The sequence below is a fragment of the Marmota flaviventris genome, chromosome 1, assembly GCF_047511675.1.
Source record: "Marmota flaviventris isolate mMarFla1 chromosome 1, mMarFla1.hap1, whole genome shotgun sequence".
Classification (NCBI taxonomy): Eukaryota; Metazoa; Chordata; class Mammalia; order Rodentia; family Sciuridae; genus Marmota; species Marmota flaviventris.
The window spans coordinates 163714316-163733624 of NC_092498.1; the positions used below are offsets into that span (position 1 = coordinate 163714316).

Here is a 19309-nt window from a genome sequence, read left to right on the forward strand (position 1 = left end):
CCAAAGCAAGATAAGAACACTTCTTGAGGGAAGAAAATGACAAACCAATATAACTAATGAACTTAGATGAATACCCCCTCAATGTGATAGCAAACCAAATCATATTTAATAGCACATTACAAAGATCATAGAGCATGATAAACTTGTTTTTATTGCAGGACTGCAACAAGCACAAATCAATATACATATAATACACCACATAAATACAAATATAAAATTCACATGATCATCTCAATAGATGCCAAAAAAAAAAAAAGCCTTTGACAAAATTCAATATCACATCCAGATATATAATCTGAAGAAACTGTGAATAGAAGGAAATTGCTTCAACATCAAAGGCTACATAACAAATCTAATGCCAGCTTTCTACTGAATAGGGAAGAGCTGAATGCAGTGCCTTTAAATGATGAAAAATAGAAAGGACACCCACCCCCACCACTCCTGTACAATAAATACATAAATTTAGCTGAAGCTTTAGGCAAGACGCAAAAATTAAAGGGATACAAATAGGAAAGGAAGAAGTCAAATTATATGTCTACAGATGACATAAGGTTAAACTTAGAAAATCCTAATGTTTCCACCAGAAGATTCCTACTGGTGATAAACAAATGCATCAAAGTTACAGAATAAATAAATCAGTATGAAAATCAATAACTTTTGCCCACAATAATGAATCTGTTGAGAAATAAATCAAAAAAGTTGTTTTATTGCAAATAACTTAAAAATGCTTAGCAGTAAGTCTAACAAAAGAAAGTAAAAATTTCCATGAGAAAAATTACAAAACACTGAAAACATTAAAATCATCTACAGATAAACTAAAGCCATCTACATTAAATAAACTAAATAAACTAAAGCCATCTATAGACTGAAAAAAAGCCATCAGATTACTTAAAGCCACCTACAGATGGGATATAATCTTGATCAAAATAACAATATTATTATTCTCATAACTAGAAGAAAAAAAAACCCTCAGAGTCTTATGGAATAGCAAGCAATTCTGTAAACTGTAAACCCGAAAACCTCAAAACATCTGACTTCAATTTATGCCACAGAGCCATAATAGCAAAAACAGTGTGTTTCTGGATCATAAACAGAGACCATTAAACAAAACAGGAGCTACAGAGACCTAGAAATGTTTCACCATCTAATTAATGATAAAGATCTCCAAATATGCTTTGGAGAGAAGTCCTTACTTGACATCCATGCATATTATGAAACTATACCATTATGTTAATCATCAAGGAATAACAATATAAACAAAATCCACACACGAATCCATTTGCAGGTATGTTAGAATTATATATTTAATAGCGATAGAGAAGTCTAGAGAAATCAAACCATAACAAGGCCAGTCTCAGAAACTTAGCTAGACTCTGTCTCAAATAATTAAAAAAAAAAAGGCGGGTGGTGGGATTGTGGCTCAGCGGTAGAGTGCTCCTCCAGCAAGTGCAAGGCCCTGGGTTCGACCCTCAGCACCACATAAAAATAAACAAACAAAATAAGGGTATTGTTTCCGACTACTTCTAAAAAATAAATAAATAAAAAAAAGTACCAGAAACGTAGCTCAGTGGTTAAAGTATCCCTCCGGTCAATGGTCCAGTAACAAACAAAAGGAAAGTAAAAAAAAAAAAAAAAAAATGAAGTAAAAATGCAAACGAGCTAGCTCAGGAAGAAGCGAGTTCCCTATATCCTACACCTCCTCTCCCGCGGGAAACCCGCAGGTGGAGACTGGATGAAGATAATCGTGCCCCCAGTCAGCCACCACCATCTGGGAAGACACTGGCTGCAGGCACAAGGCGGCCAGATAGGGTTAGAACCGGGAGCTGAGGGTGCCCTTGGGGGGGAAAGGCTGTTCGCGGTTCTGCCACGGGCACACTCGCCATCTGGAGGGCCAGTGGGACTGAGGGGGGGTACTGGGAAGGCTCAAGCCTGCAGAGCAGAGCGAGATTGCCTGCAGTCGCGTCGGCCGGCTCCCGTTCCCGCCACAGCCACGGTTCCAACAGTCTCTGCTTCCCCTCCCCGTGCCGCCCGCCGCCCGCCTCCCTCTCAGGCTCCGGATGCCACGCCACACTCACCATTTCCTCGTGCTCAGAAGCCAAGCCTACGACCCAGGGATCTTCAGCACCCGCACAGCACCCGCAACCGGGGACTCCAAACGTAACAGACGATCCTGCAGCTGAACAGTAGGAATGGCGGACCAGAAGAAAAGGACCCTGAGAGATCGAGGAAGCCCGCCCTCTTCTCGCTGGCTGCACACAGGATTGGACAGTTGTCAGGAAGTGATTGACAGGGCATCGGAGGGTGCCCCCCCCCCCCAGTATGAGCCCAATAAGCCTTCTTTTTGATTGATATGGAATTATGTCCAATCCAGGCATGAATAAGGCCAGAATGGCAGGTTCTTGGTTGCATCGTGGTTTGTTGTTGGGTTTTTTTTTGTGTTTTTTTTTTTCTTTTCCGAGGTCTGGGAATTGCACCCCAGAGCCTCCAACCAGCATAACATTTTCATTTAACCTTGCATATAATGTAATTTCCGTTTATGGATTACATATGCCTGTATATTATTCATGGTTGAAAGTGATATAGTGACAATTACTATGAAATTTCATTTAACTTTTCTGCTCTTGTTAGGAGGCAGATTGAACTGGGAAGCAACCTCCTAAAGCGACAACATTCAATGAAAACAGCATGTAAGGCACAAGGGAAATTTAAATATTTCTATTATTCACATTAACAATGTGTTAGACCAGGATGCAAGAAGAGACCACTGACTCCAATTAAAATCAAAGTAAAGCAAGCTTATTATTTTGACCGGCCAGCCTGCTTCTCCCACCCAAAACCGCGGGAAACAAGACAATAGCAGCAGCTTTCCTGCAGCCCAGCTTTATAGCCCAGAAAGTTACACAAAGGGAGGTTACAGATAACAGAACTCTGACAAACATCACACTAATGGTAGTTTACATTTTTTGCTGGCCCCAACATCAGAATTTATGAGGATCATTAGAGCCTCAGAGAGGGTCGTTATCTGGCCAGGGAAGGCCAATATTTATGAGGTGTCACTAAAGTTTCAGAGAGGGCTGCTATCTGGTCAGAGAGCCAGGCAGGGGTGAGTTCAAGGCACAGGCAGGCATTCCAAGCAGGTTCAGAATTTGCAGTAATTTATAGTAAAGGTAAAATTATCTTTTCATGGCTTTGTGGCGAGATGGCTCCCAATTTTAAGAAAAGATCAGGTTGGGTCTATCAAATGGAAAAAGAAACAGCTGAAATTGATTTGAATAACATAACCCAGCATAGTACATTTAGGTGACTAATAAAATACTACTAATAAAGTATGTGTTTTTGAAGCCAGATTTAAAGATCGGTAGTTAGTGTAGTTAGGTAAATCAGGTCTAATATTGAGTAAAATTGAAAATGAAGGCCATGTTGAGAATGGAGCCCAGGAAAGCAGAGCAGCACTTGGGGAAATTGAAATGTTAATGTTCCCAAGGCCCAGAGCCCATTCTAAAAAAAATGTTAATGAAGCAGGTCCCAGCATACTGGGAGGTGCTAATCAAAAGCTGCCCCAGGCCCTTCCTGCCCAGATTACTTCTCTGGCCCATCTGCCCCTCACCTTTTGGGTCTTCCCACCTACATTATATCACTGCAAGATAACAGAACAAAGCCCAGGAACAACACAGGAAAGAAGAAGACCTTATCTATAAAAGAGGGAAGGTCTCCCCCTAACTTGGATTCCACCTCTTGAATCCCCTTCTTCCTCCGCGGAGAAGTCTTTTCTGCTGTCCTTTAATAAATAAAGCTTCTACTTTCCACTCTAAACTTGCCTCCATGTGCTTCTCTGGTGTTATACTTCAGCATTGGGGAAGCAAGAACTCCACACCGGTAAACAGCAGTAACATTTTGAGAACTACACCCTCAAGTGTGAATCTCTCTGTCATATCTCAGTTCACAGTAGGCAAGTTTTCAGAGCTATGGGTCCCCTGATATCAGTGAGTCAAGGGCCTGGTCTCCTAATATTTCTCCTCAGGCCCAAAAAGTAGGAGAACAATGCCCTCCATGGGAACAGGAACTTCCAACCAGGAAGTGTCCAAAAGTAGATTATTCTTTCCCACTTGATTCTTATCACAGGTTCTTTCCCATTGCAGATATCAGATAGCAAACACAAGGAGATGGGGTCTGAAGACCTTGGGGTCACATACACCATGATCTTCCATGGCCTTGACTCTATTGTTTAAATACATTAAATTCAAACTTATCTCACAATTGGGGCTTAGAACTAATGACCAGTGCTGGGAGCCATTAGCCAAGTAGGTATGACAATTTCCTTGCCAGCGTACCCCATGTTGCTGACATGTTGCAGCGACATTGAATGTAGGTGACCTTGCTCAAGGACCAAGGCAGATTAGGGTGTTCCCGGTTTTAAGATAATCGTGTTTAGGGTGTTCCCAGTTTAGGTTCCAGGTTTAAGGTTTAAGATTATTCCTCCTGGGAATAGGGCGTATCCTGCTGCCTGAGTTCCCCTTGAGTTCTCACGGGATTCAGACAGTATATTTGGGAGACCGAAGCCCAGTGGATTTGGATTTGGGCAGAGAACGTGGATTTGGGCAGAGAACGTGGATTTCCCCAGAACGTGATTGTAGACGGCTGGTGTGAGTTCGGGAATAAAGAGTTGCTGTTTGAATCTACAAGCTGTGTGGCGGCTCGTGATTTTGTGCCCAGCCAGACTGTGGCAGACCAGGATGTAATATCTGTTTCCTCCTATGGACAAACTCCCAAAACTAATAAAGAGCTGGGCTGGGACTCAAGATGAACTGTGTCTGATTCTAAAGCCAAAATCCCTCCACCAGATCACAAAATTCTTGCAACATCCCTTATTTTCATCAGACTTGGAAAGTGACAATTATTCAGAAAAGCAGGATTTGTGATATATGTATGTAAAATCCAGTCCTATGTATTATATAACATAACACAAACAGAACATTCTCATGTATCTGTGTCACCTTGAGGTTCCCATTCCAGGATCCAGGGTTACATCAAGGGCAAACACCATCTAGAATTCACCTCAGCACCTCTTTAAATATCAAAATATAGGTTGATATTGAGTACATGGTAAGCAATTCAGGGTTTATCAATTATAGGACAAGCTAATCTGGAAGGATGCAAAGACCACTAAATCCTATTGAAGTGGCACCCCCTTTCTCCACAGAAAAGCCCTCTTCACCATGGCTGATTTTAGGACTGTCAGCAAAAGAGTCCAATGTAGATAAACTTCCTATTTTCATGTCACCTGTTTACTTGGCCACTGGCCGAGAAGATACCAGCACTCCAGGTGCTGGACACCCCCTTAGTAGTTTTTCACAAACGTACCCAGTATAGTACTTTGAAGAAATGTGCAAACAAGGCCTCTGGCCTTGAGCTGGGCTTCACAGAGATTTCTACATTTTTAAGATAAGTTACAAATGGGCCCATGGTAACAGCTGGCAGGGGGAAGAAAGAAAGGGGAGATGAAGCTCTCCCTGTCTCAGGTGTTGACCTTGAAGAGTTAACATGCCCAGAACAGTGAAAGAAAAAGCTGCTTTTATGTGAACTTCTGCAGGCTGTGAACTTCTGCGTTCCTCCCCTTACAGGCTGGATATAAAACTATAAACTCCCTGAACTCGGGGTTCAGGGGATTGATTGATTATAGCAAAGGCTATACCCTCTGAACCTGGCTGCAGCCAAATAAAACTGTTTCCTGCTATCTTCCGTGCCTTGCCTCCTTTGTCCCTACAACACTGTGTTTCAAAACAAAGAGGGTCATGGGTTATAGAGGCATGCAGCAGGTTTTTGTTTGTTTGTTTGTTTTTAATGAGGGCACAGAGCAAAAGCAGGCCAAGGAGGGCATATAATTATTGTCACTACCATGAAACCTCAGAGATTTGGACTCTGGATTGCAGACAAGGAAGAGTTGACATATTTTATTTTGGCACATGGATGACATGAGTGCCCATGATAAAAATGTTATAAGTTTCTAAAAGAAAATTGATAAGGTTTCAAATAATGGTTAAGCAGTGTCTACACAGTAACTTCAAGGTGTCTTGTCAGGTGTGGAGAAACAGCACCTACTTATCAATAGTCCCCAAGAATTCGTTAAACCAACTGAGTCCTTTAAAAACATCCAATTGTAGAGATGAGGAAACGCAGGCATCTAGATATCAGATGCTTTATCAGCAGCATGTGTCAGAACTGAGAAGTACCCAGGACAGAACCTATGGAATTTCTTCTAAGCTTCTCAAAGTCTGATTTCCTGGTATAGGGATGTCCATTTAGAGAAATATTGTTTCTTTGCCATTTTAAAGACAGAGCTTAGAGAAGCTATCCCAGGAGGTTCTTTTGACTTGAGAGACTATTTTTTATCCTTTTTGCATGTTAAGGGAAGTCTTCAGTAACAGACCTATGTCAAACCAAGTTGCTTGGAGACTACGGGCTACAGAAAAGCACAGTATAGTTTCCAGAATCTGAGAATGATGTAGGGGAAAAAAAATGAAATAGCTGATAATCAACTGAAAGGTAACTTAAGATTGTCAGTTGAGAAATTAGAAGAAAACTAACAAAAGAAACAGTGTGATTCAATTTGCCAAATAGACAAGAGATTAACCAAAATGCTAACACTCAGAGAATCCTGGGTGCAGAGAAGCAGCTACAAATAGAGATTTCTTGTGGCAATGTAACTTCAGCAGCCCTTCTATGATGGGATGTAATCTGACTGTAGCTATTAAAAGGTTACATGGTCATATCCCTTCACTCAGTATTTCCTTTCCTGGGAGTGTGTCTTCAGAAGGAGACTAGTTTATGTAACCAGCTGAAGTGTCCTCTCACCAAGTCTCTTATATGGATGTTCTGAATACCTAGTGCTTCAGATTGTGACTCTTTTTAATATATGGATCTTAAAGACATGAATAATTCTTTTTTAAAATATTTATTTTTTAGCTGTAGTTGGACACAATACCTTTATTTCACTTATTTATTTTTATGTGATGCTGAACATCAAACCCAGGGCCTCACACCTGCGAGGCGAGCGCTCTACCCCTGAACCCAGCCCCAGCCCCATGAATAACGTTAACACAATTAATTGGTATAAAGTCTAATCGAATTAACTTTTTCTACTTATAAAAAGCAGCAATAAGAACACAGAAAAGCACAGGAAAATGCCAAGCAAACATAGAAATAGAAGATGGCAATCTACATATTAAAGACTGAGTCTTAAAGAAAATTATCCCAGCAAGCACCTTGATATGCAGAGTCTGGTATTAGCAAAAATGAATTTCTATTTAACTTCATCTGTGGCATTGTCATGACAACCCAATGATACTGATGCAACCCACTAGGACACATGTACACTCTCCCTGCAGCATGGCTGAATGAAGGTATATTTGAGTCACATCACATTCCACCAGCATTGAAAGGCTGAAGTGTTGCAAGAAATGATATTTCTTACTTAAATATTATGAAGGCATGTGAGGACACACTCCTTAACTAATAGGGCTATAGTGATTTGTGTGGGGGGAGGGAGGGGCTAATGGCACAATAAAAAAAGTGTAGATTACTTTTTACTTCATTTGTTTGCATAACCTTTATTCCTGTCTGTGTCAATAATTTACTGGTGGTAAAAGTGTTAGTTTTTAAGACTTGTAAAAGAACTAAAAGTCAGTGGAGGTGACTGATAAATGGACTACCAGGGGCAGGGAGCTAAAACAAAAAGAGTAGCAACAGAAAAGAAATATTCAGTGCCCAATAAACATTTAAAATGATGTGAAAATATTTTCTTTGTAACTTATACAAGTATGTAATCTGGATTTTTATACCTATTATATTGCCAGGGAAAAATAATGCAGTCTAGATTTTTTGAGGATAGGAATGTGAGTCGTACAAGTGGTAAATTCCTGGGACAAGATTTAGGGGAGGACCCACACTTGGGTATTTCTTCTGAACCTGTCTTGGCTATCTCCAAATCCTGCCTGTGAAGGCCCTTCTCCAGAACTCTCACCTAACCTTAGAACAATGATTTTCTTGTTGGTTATGTGGTGTACTTGCTCATTCCCCAAGGAGACAGAATTAACAAGTAGCTCCATGATGATCTGCATGGAATTCTGCAAAGAGACTGTCTAATATGTAGGAGGAAAATTAATGTTGGTCATACTGGCTGACTCCACAGAGAATAATCACAATTTAAAATTCTTATACCCAGATCAGGTATATATAAATATATACATAGGCCTCCATACAGTGGTAACACTGGGATACAGAATAAGGTCTATGGATAAACATTTGAGTAAGAAACAAAATAGTATTCAGCATTTTAATATCCACCCTACCAGCCATGTCCAGTGGTACAAACATGAAATTTCTGCCACAGATTCAATATGGAATAATTTACTCCTGTCATTTCTGGTCCCCTGCAATTCCTGCCTCCATCCCCCCGCCACTCACACAAACACAAAAAGGGGAAGGTCAAAGGACTCCTCAGATGTGATCACAGATGAGAACTTGACTGCATGGGTCTTCTCGGGGCTGCCCTGTTTTGTCTGTGGGTGGCTCTCAATAAGAGACCACAAGGGTCTGGTGTGAGGGCTGAGTCAAAATTTGGACCTTTTTTTCCTGGAATCTTCAAAGATTTAGAGAAATCAAGAGAATATCTAGTTCTCTTGCCCATTTCCCTCTGAGAAACTGATGTGACTCCATTTTTGAAAATAAATAAATAACAGCAGCTTCTACCTCAAGGCCTGTCCAAGGAGGGGGTGTGACCCTTGTCCTTGGAAAAACACACAGAGCACTTCTAAGCACACACCCACCCTGCTGAGTTGTTTGTCTGTAAATAACAGGAGAGGTCTGCAGCACCAGGTGTCCCTGACTCAGTCAGGCTAGGTGAGGACCCATAGCAACCCCCCTAGTAACCTCCAATCAGCATGAGACAGGGAAAATACCTGGAATGCCAGATGACCCCAAGTAGTTTATGGTGGTTAATAACATGTTGGGAAATCATGTAGTTTAGCACGTACACTCCATGTGGCCTAAACCAATCAGTTCAAACGAATCCCCCTCTTGTACTAACCAATCACCCCTACCCAACTTTTTCCCGCCATTGAGTGTGATAATCAATGTTAAGAGTTGCTGTTTGACTTTCCCAAGGTATGGAATGATTTGCTGTGTGATGTTGTAACGCATAGAGTACCCCCAAAACCTATAAAATCTCATTGAACAAAGGACTGGAACTCACTCCCTAGGACCACTGCATCAGGAATGGTTGTGAGTCCAGGTTTGAGCTTGCAATAAAGACTCTTCTGTGTTTGCATCGGATTCAGCTCCTAGAGGTCTACTGGAGTCCCACAAATCTGACATAACATCTGGGGGCTCGCCCAGGATTCCCCAGACCCCAGAACTCCCGAAGCAGAGAGTCTAACACCAGTGAATCTTGTTTGTTATTCCTGTGTCTGTTGTCTGCTTTGTTCTGACTATGGCCCGACCCATAGACTCTGTATTCTGGGCTGGCAACTGGCCTTTCCATAGGGTTGCCAGCTGAGGCTCCTGGGAGATGTCCCAGACCCCAATTTGAGGGGGATACTCCCCCAATCTGTTTGTCTGAGAGTAAGGCCCCAGTTGGCTTGAGGCCAGCACCCCACTTCTGTTTTTATTGATCTGGGGTCATAAGACCCAATCTGAGAGGGATACTCCCCCCAATCTGGGGTTGTCAGACCAAATCTAAGGGAGACTTCCATTTTTGCCTGCAATCTGAAAAGGGAATCTGTGTTTTGGCTTTTTGTCTGTGTCTCTGTTAAGTGTGATGGCATTGTTTTACTTTGGACAGATGCAGTGTCCCAAGTTCTGATCTGCCTTAGATGTGTGGAGGTAACTTTAGCTAAATTTTAGCCTGAAAATGTCCCTGGGATGCTTCTCCTGCTTGCCTGAAAGGGACCAAAAGTCAATAGAACCACCAGCTTTTCTGTTCTCACCTCTTACACCCCTTTGAGCTGTGTTTTAAAGAACTTTGATAAAATTTACTCCCCTTTGTTAAGCGAGATTAGAGAAGCTGTGTTTTCTTTTCTTCCCATAGTTGGCTTGAGTGCACCCACTGCAGAGGGAAATGCCTGCTGGGAATCTAAGAACTTTGATATCTCCCTTTTTCTTTTTTCTTAAAACCCTGAACTCATTATTAAATTGGCATTAATTGGCTTTGAGGATAGGAACCGAATTTTACAAATTTTGGCACCCCAGATGGGACTATAGAGGAGTCCCCGCTCTGCTTTCTTGGGAAGCATCGCACTCCAAACAACTGCATGTGGAGCATTAACTTTTTGAGAGCTGACTACTGGAAAGTTAGGGGATATGGAGTGTGCCTGGTGCCAGGGGTCAGACAAAACCAGAGGAGCTAATCCTATAAGTAAGAGGAGGGACTGAGGGACTCCCAGCAGCTGCTGAAGCCCCTTTTGCGTTGGGGAACACCCGCCTTCCTTCCCTGCACTGTAAGGATTACTCCACCTCTGTCTACTTAAAAAAAGAAAAAAGGGGACACTGAATGCAGTTAAGTCGCCACACCAAGACACTTGATTTTGCACTTCTGGTTGCCCCTCTGTGAGAACAACTGGTCAACTTGTGGGGACATCTATGGTGCCATTGGTATATGAGTCACAATTAAATGGGTGTTGGAAACCTGGGGAGATTTTTCTCTTATCTGGTCTGTCTGTTTCAAAGGTTTCTGTCTGTCAGCCATAGTCTGGAACTCCTTTCTGTCTGTCTGTCTATATGTTCCTGGCCCTTTAAGACATGGGCAATAATGTGTTGATATTATAGATTATTTTTGGAATGATTGGCTGAATGTGGTTCTAAAAGATGATGTTTTATTGTAACATCTGGTATCTGAATGGGTTTTTGAAACATTGCACAATCTTGCACTTAAAAGTTGGGTTTAGGTAATTGTTTAGTTTGATTTCAGATAATTCATGCCAGAGAACTTAAATACTTTAGGATGGAAAGCTAAAGAACTCTACTTCCAAGTTGGCAAGTAACTCCCAATCATTTAGTTTTATTTTTTCACCAATTTTTTAATTAGGTAACCTGGGAAGATTTCACTAGGTGTATCAGTGCATTAATTTAGGCAAGGATAGTAAATCATGGTGTGGTATCTGTTCCTCTCAGTGTGTAGGATTCAGGAAAGGAAAGTGTTGAATTGAGATGTTGGTCTGGCTTATTGAAATAACATTGAATAGCAACAGTCTTGGGAATTTTTAAAGCTTAATTTTGGATATAGATGGTAGTGTGTGGTTCTCTTTTGGAACTTAATACTACTATAGGAACTTCAGAACAAAGGAAATGGCTTAATGATCCTGAAGGGATTTCTTCTGATGGTAGCTTTTATATTATTAAGTAAGATCCTGTTTTCAGTTTTGTGTGAGCAAATTTTTCTAGTGTAGGAAAAATTTTTTCTTTGGCAAAACAAGATGTAGAGGTATGAAATTTTGTGAATTGTATCTTAAACTTGTATCGTAATTTTCAACATCCAAACCTGAAAATTATGACTTAAGGTTAAAATGCCTTAGGCATGAGATTTCTGTTCAGAATAGAAGTTTTCCCTGCTCCTTCCAGACCTCAGCCAGGACTTAAGTTGAAATGCAAATGGAAGAAGCCTGCAAGCTCAGTAGGAGACTGATCTGAGGCCCAAGGGAAAAAAAAGGGTAAAGGTGTCTTTTACCTGAACTCAAACTAGATTAAACCAAAAAGTAAATTGTATGGTATTTACTAATTACTGGCCAGTCATTTTTTCTAGGACTCATGCTTTTTCTTAGATTCTGCATTTTTTTGAGCTCATGATTTTGATCCTACAGACCTAGGTTAATGTTTTTCTGATCAGTTCTATTTTTGATCAACTGCGGAGTTTTTAAGCATTGCAATGGAGATTTCACCTGCGAAAAGCTACAAGGCCTTTACTATTGTGTTATGTGTGCACATTTGTGTTATGTGTTGTATGTCTATATGTGCATATGTCCATATATCATGCACATATATACAATTGGCAGATATATGAGGAGCCTTGTGAAATTAAAAAAAATGGATCCAAATATCTTTGATTCACATGATTTAAATGGTTCAATTTAAATTGGGTAAACAGATGAAAATAAAGATGTCTTTAAAATTAAGCTTACAAGTTTTTCTAGATGCTAAAAAACTAATAAAATGTTGATATCTATGAAATGTCTGATATGCTTTGGTTCTAGGACTTTTCTTCAACAAGGAAGAAATGGCTAACACTGTTCAATACACTTGTCTGATGTTTTGGTAAAATAAGTAAAGTAGATTTGACATGGAATTACTCATTTATGAGTACTTTTGTTAGATATCTGATTAATCTGTAGATTTGACATGGGATTACTCATTTATGTGTACTTTTGTTGGATATCTGATTGACTTACAAGGTTAAAATGCTAAATATTAAATATACCATTGAGTACTCTTAACTCCTTGGATTACATTGAGTAACATTATTGATGTTTTCATAAGTTGGTAAATGAAGAAAAAAGGTTTAAAGTTATTTTGTCATCACTGACACTTAGACATTGTGTTTTCATGTGGTAAACAGATGTGATTGTATATACAAGGGTTTATAGAAGATTTCTATATACAAAGGCTCAAAAGTTTCAACTGTTCCAATTAAGAGTACTATAGGTAAAATCAAGTATTTCTTTTTATTAAAATGAAATAATCTGCCTAAATTCAGAAATTTACAAGGACTGTTTCAAAATGTGAACAGAAAAGGAGGTTAACAGATGGGAAGGAGAAATTAAAAGATTCTAGGTATGGAAATCATATTTAATAGAAGAGAAAAATGTTCCTGGATAAGAAAGTCTTTAAGTAAATAAGAGAGTTTAAGTAAGTGATAGAGAAGGTCTGTGTAAGTTTGTTTTTACAATCAGTCATATGTTAAAAGGACAAAGATTTTTAAAAACATTAGTTTACCCATAATATTGTGTTTGTTAAGTTTTGTTTCTTGTTTCTAGAGCAAGTAATCTTAAAGGGGGTTGGTTAAACAAGAACTGTTATTTTAGAGAATTGTACTGTGTTATTTCTTTAAAAGCTAAACTTGGTTAATATAAAAACATCATTGTAATTGTGGTGCTATTAATATGTTCATATCTTCCAGGTGTACAAGTCTGTGAGGTCAAAGCTTTAAAAGAGTATTATATCAAACTGGTGTTCTAAAGTTGTATGGTAATTTTAGGCTTAAAAGAAAAGACATATTGGAGATTTATTTATATCATTTCATGTTCTATAACTGGACCTGTTATCAATAAGATATGTAAAGTTTTATGTTTACTTTTTACACTGAGGTACAATTTAAATGTATTTTTAAGTTAAAGAGAGCCTAATCTGTGTACAGGTTAATATTGTAAAACACAAAAGTACGTTGCTATTTTCCTACAAAAGGTTAAAAGCTTTCAGCCTTTCTTTAATTCATTTTTTAGATGTGTATCATAATGTGTTAGCTGATATTCATGTGAACTTGAGCAACAATTTATGTATGTTTAAAAAGCAAAGATCAGCTTCAGAAGTAGGGCACTTTACTTAAGATTTATGAAGAGCCCCGCCTTACCTGAGATAAGGCTCTCTGTCCCATCTCACTAAATGTGAAAATGACTATGAAAAAGTAGGCCAGATTTCAGTACATTTAAGGTTGTGTCCAAAAGTTGGTTTTTATCAAGATTACTAGGATCTCAAACAGGGGATATGATGTATAACTCTGCCAAAGTTCAAGTAGCTATTACCGAACTAAAAATGATTTTACTCTTGTTAATTTTATTTTATAGTTTTCTTATAAATGGTCTAAAGATTGCTTGTTAATGTTTTGCAGAGGTACTGCCTTAAGAACACACAACCTGGGTTAATTTAAGATAATAAATTATCACCTACAGGATAGAGAGATAGACATTAAAGCCCAGTACTCTGGTGAAATTGATTTGCTGGATGTTTAAGATTAAGAATTAAAATCAAAGTTAAATTAAAAGGGCCAAGAAAACCAATTTGGCTCTTGCCCTCTGAGTCAGTCTGAAACCAGGGAACAGGGGACTTCTCTAAAGAGCTTTGTAACTTTGGGCCACATAACCTCCCGATCAGGGAGATTAATGGAGAACAGAAAGCTAATCAGTGCATTTGCTATGAATAGGAGGGTCATCAGAGAAGGGAGACATCCCTGATGCTTCCAGGGGAAGCCATGGTCAAGCAAGACCTGGACCCATCCTAGAACAAATGGCACTAGCAGAACTGAGAAGCTGCTCTCAAATTCCCCCAGGATTCCCATGGAAATTCGGCTGTTAACAATAGATAGAAACAAAAATCAGTTTGACTGATTGTTTAGGGTTAGGGTCAGGTTTAGGGCTAGAGTTAGGTTCAGGGTTAAGGTCAGGGTTGGGATTACGGTTAGTGTTGGCAATAGGGTTAGGTTTAGTTTAAGGTTTATGTTTAGGGCTAGGGTTAGAGTTAGAGCCAGGGCTAGAGTTATGGCTAGAATTAGGTTTGGGGCTAGGGCTAGGGTTAGCTCTAGTATTAGGGCAAGGGTTAGTGTTAGGGTTAGGGCTAGAATTAGGGCTAGGGCTGATGTTAGTTTGATGGTTATGGTTAGGGCTAGTTTTAGATTTAGGGTTAGCGCTCAGTCTAGTGTTAGGTTTAGGTTTAGTGTTAGGGTCAGGTTTAGAGCTAAGGTTAGTGTTAGCTTCAGAGACAGGGTCAGGGTTAGGTTTGTGGTTAGGGTTAGGGTTAATGTTAGAGCTAGGTTTAGGCCTAGAACTAAGATTATGTTTAAAGTTAGGGCTAGGGTTTGGGTTAGGGTTAGGTGTAGGGGTAGAATTACTGTTAGGGTTAAGGTTAGGGTTAGGGTTAATGTTAGGGTTAGGGTTAGCTTTAGCATTAGGGTTAGGGTAGGGTTCGGTTATGGTAAGGGTCAGGGTTAGGGTCAGGGTTGGTGTTAGGTTCATGGTCAGAGTAAGATTTAGAGTCAGGTTAGGGTTAGGGTTAGGGTCAGGGTTAGGGTCAGGGTTAGGGTGAGTGTCAGGATTAGGGTCATAGTTAGGGATAGCATTATGTTTAGTTTAAGGGCTAGGTTTAGAGTTACATCTAGAGCTTGGGTTATTCCTAGAGTTAGGTTTGGGGCCAGGGCTAGGGTAAAATTAGGGTAGGGTTACTGTTAGGGTTAGTGCTAGGGTTAAGGCTAGGGTTACAGTTAGGACTAGTTTTATGTTAGGGTTAGGGCTAGGTCTAGTGTTAGGTTAGATTTAGCGTTAGGGTCAGGTTTAGTGCTTGGTTTAGTGTCAGGGTCAGAGTCAGGGTCAGGGCTAGGGTTAGGGTTTCACTTAGGTCTAGAATCAATCCTAGGGTTAGGTTCAGGGTTAAGGTCAGGGTTGGGATTACGGTTAGCGTTGGGGCTAGCTTTAGTTTTAGGTTTTCGTTTACATTAAGAGCTGGTGTTGGGTTTAGGGTTAGGGTTAGAGCAAGAGTTAGGGCTAATTTTAGGATTAGGGTTAAAGCTATAGCTTCGGCTAGGGTAGGGTTAGGATTAGGACTATGGCTAAGGTTAATGCTAGGACTAGGACTAGGGCCAGAGATAGTTTTAGGATAGGATTAGGGTAAAATGTTAGATTTAGTGTTAGGGCAAAATTTAGGGAAAGGTGTAAGGTTAGGGTGAGCATTATGGTGGGGTAAGGGTTAGGGTCAGGGTTAGCATTAGGGTTAGGGTTACGTTTAGGGTTAGGGTTAGGGTCAGGTCAGGGTTAGGGTTATGGTTAAGGTTAGGGTTAGTGTTAGGGCTAGCATTAGCAGTAGGGCTACGAATAGGGCTACAAATAGGGCTAAAGTTAGTGCTAGGGGCTAGGGTTAGGGCTATGGTTCCTTTTAGTGTGAGGCTTAGGATTAGGGATGGGACTAGTGTTGGGCTAGGTTTAGGATTAGGGCAATATTTAGGGTGAAGTCTAGCGCTATTGTTAAGTTTAGGTCTAGGGCTAGGGCTAGGGCTAGGGCTATGGTTAGGTTTAGGTTTAGGTTTAGGGTTAGGTTTAGTGTAGAAGTTAAGACTAAGTCCAGTGTTAAGGTTAGGGTAAAATTTAGGGTTAGGTTTAGGCTTAGGGTCAGCGCTAAGGTTAGGGTTAGTGTTATGGTTAGGTTTAGGTTTAGGGTCAGGGTTAGTGTTATGGCTAGGTTTAGGGCTATGGTTAGGGTTAATGTTACGTTTATTCTTAGTATTAGGTTTAGAGTTAGAGTTAGGGTTAGATCTAGGTTTAGGGCTAGGGCTAGGATTATGCCTAGGGTTAGGGCTAGGTTTAGAGCAAGGTCTAGGCTTAGGGTAATGTTTAGGGCTAGGGCTAGGTTTAGTGTAAGTGTTAGGGTTAGGATTAGGTTAAAATCTAGTGTTAGGGTTAGGGTTAGGGTAAGACTTTGGGTGAGGGTTAGGATTAGGTTAGGGTTAGGGTTAGAGCTAGGGTTAGGGCTAGGACTAGGGTTAGGGCTTGGTTTAGGGTTAGGGTTAGGGTTAGGGCAGGGTTATGGTTCAAGTTAGGGCTGCTCTTAGAGCTAGGTTTAGGCCTAGAACTAGGGTTATGGTTAAAGTTAGGGCTAAGGTTTTAGTTAAGGATAGGTCCAGCCATAGTTTGTTAAATTAGGTCACATTATACATTATGCTAATGGTTGCATTACTAACATACTTCAGTAGAATGTTATTGCTATGGGAAACTATTAGCTATTGATTATTGAGTGAAAAGGAGATGTAAACAGTATGTAAAAAAATCATAACAGTTAATTCACAGAAAAGGGGTTAGAAAGGTATAAATCAAATGGTTAATAAAGGTGGAAGATTATAATTGTATTTTTTTAGTTTATCACACACGCGTTTATGTTGTAATTTTAAAAATACAATGTCCACAAAGCAAAGTTTGCCCAGATGAAGAGAAAAATATGGTTAGTTAAATGTAAAGTAAGAATTAAAAAGCCCAAATAAGAATATGTGGTGTAGCTTCTAACAATAAAAGGTTTTCTTGTGGCCTGAAGAGAGGGACATTTATGGCATCAAATAAGAATGACAGCAAGGGGTGCAGAAGGTAGAGGGTAAGTTCTGATTACGGATACATTTGTCATCACCCATGGTCCTGGGGATTGAACTCGGGATACTCTACCACTGAGCTACATCCCCAGCCTTTTTAAAATTTTTATTTCGAGACAGGATTGTGCTAAGTGGCCAAGTGTAGGACAGGTCAAAATGGCTACAGTTAGACTCCCTCATGGAGGCTTGGGACAGGCTGTTTTATGTAGCCAAGGTCATGAACAACTTAATTCAGTGTGTGCTCAAGATCATAAACATTTTCTTATGAGCATACACCCACTTATGTAACCTGTTGGCACTATGCCTTCTTTCCTGATCTGCAAATAAAAGGCTTGTGGAAATGACTGGGGCTAAATGGAGCAGGCTAAGGGACATTACTGCCTCTGAATAAAGAATGTCTATTATCACAAAAAAAAAAAAAAAAAAAAAAAAAAAAAGGATAGGTCCAGGTCTAGAATTACTTCTAGGTTTAGAATTAGGGTGAGAATTATGGTTAGAGTCAGGGTTAGGATCGGGGTTAGGGTTAGGGTTAGAGTTATGGTTAGGTTTAGGATTAGGGTCATGATCAGGTTTAGGGTTAAGGTTAGGGTCAGGGTTACGGTCAGTGTTGGGATTAAGGTCAGGGTTGGGGATAACTTTAGATTTAATTTAATGTTTAGCTTTAAGGTTAGAGTTAGAGTTAGGGCTAGGGCGAGAGTTAGGGCTAGAAATTTGGGGCTAGGTCTAGTGTCCAGGCTAGGATTAGGGCTAGGGTTAGTGTTAGGATTAGGGCTAGGGCTAAATTTAGGGCAAGGGTTATGGTTAAGGCTAGTTTTAGAGTTAGTGCTCGATCTAGTGTTGGATTTAGGATTAGGGTTAGGGTCAGATTTAGAGCTAGGGTTAGTGTTAGGGACGGAGACAGGGTCAGGGTTAGGTTTAGGTTTAGGTTTAAGGCTACTGTTAGTGCTAGGTTTAGGCCTAGAATTAAGGTTATGGTTACAGTTAGGGCTAGGGTTTGGGTTATGGTTAGGTCTAGGGCTAGAATTACTGCTAGGGCTAGCCTTAGGTTTAGGGTTAGTGTTAGGGTTAGGGTAGCTTTAGCATTAGGGTTAGGGTTAGGGCTAGGGTTAGGGCTAGGTGTAGGGTTAGGGCAATATTTATGGTTAAGTCTAGGGATATTGTTAAGTTTAGGTCTAGGGTTATGGATAGGGCTAGGGCTAGGATTAGGTTTAGGTTTAGGGTTAGGGTTAGTGTAAAAGTTAAGACTAAGCCCAGGGTTAGCATTAGACACTCAGCTGCAGAGAACTGGCCTTGGTCCGGCCCCAGAAGAGGCCAAAGGGAGAGGAGCAAGAGCGCCACAAAAGCAGGCCGTGCCACCACCGCCGCCGCCAAATCCATGTGGAGTTTAGGAGACTTTTCAAGCAGCTTTGCAAAGATCTGCAGAGGGGTGGCTGTGGAATCCACCAGGGAGTAGCAAGCTGGGCCTCCCAGGCTCAGGATGGAGCCTCCACAGCTGCCCGCCAACACTCTTTCCTCTTCACAGAAACCAAGCTACCTTGGGGCCCAAAGGGTCTTCTGTGCCTCTGGCTGGCCACAGCCACAGCTCTGTTCGCTGGGCAGAGGCTGCTCCTTAGTCATGAGTTACTTTGCTTGGGGAGGAGCGGAGGCGGAGCCTCGGGCGATGTCACCCTGTGGACTCAGAAGGCTTCCAATAAAGACGGGCTCCGGCTCGGGCTCGGGCTCGGGCTCGCCTCGGGCTCGGGCTCGGGCTCGGGCTCGCCTCGGGCTCGCCTCGGGCTCGGGCTCGGGCTCGGGATCGCCTCGGGCTCGGGCTCGGGATCGCCTCGGGCTCGGGCTCGGGCTCGGGCTAGGGCTCGCCTCGGGCTCGGGCTCGGGCTCGGGCTCGCCTCGGGCTCGCCTCGGGCTCGGGCTCGGGTTGGGGTTCGGACTCCAGCTTGATCTCGAGCTCCTGCTCATGCTTGGCTCCGGCTCAGGCTCCGGCTCCTGTTGGGGCTCGGGCTCCGACTTGGGCTCTGCACCGCCGCCTTCTGAAGGAAAGACACTCTGAGCACAGAAAAACCCTCGTTTCTGTCTGATGATGTAATTTTTTTCTTCAACATCTCACATCAAATCACAGAGCCAAGAGGGCCCTGACAAAACCCATGCCTTTGAACTTCCAAAACTATGAACTAAATAAAACTCTTTTTTTTTTTTTAAGAAGTT

General features: G+C 41.1%; 1 protein-coding gene across 1 annotated transcript in view; it reads right to left on the bottom strand.

Annotated features, from left to right (window-relative positions):
- LOC139706405 (tropomyosin Tod p 1.0102-like) overlaps positions 1 to 2250 on the bottom strand; it is a 220444-nt gene extending 218194 nt beyond the window's left edge. The window contains exon 1 of the mRNA XM_071614300.1: positions 2076 to 2250. Within this exon, the coding sequence (XP_071470401.1) occupies positions 2076 to 2078 (3 nt within the window). The 5' untranslated portion in view covers positions 2079 to 2250. The remainder of the gene's footprint in view (positions 1 to 2075) is intronic.
- Between the last annotated feature and the right edge of the window lie 17059 nt (positions 2251 to 19309).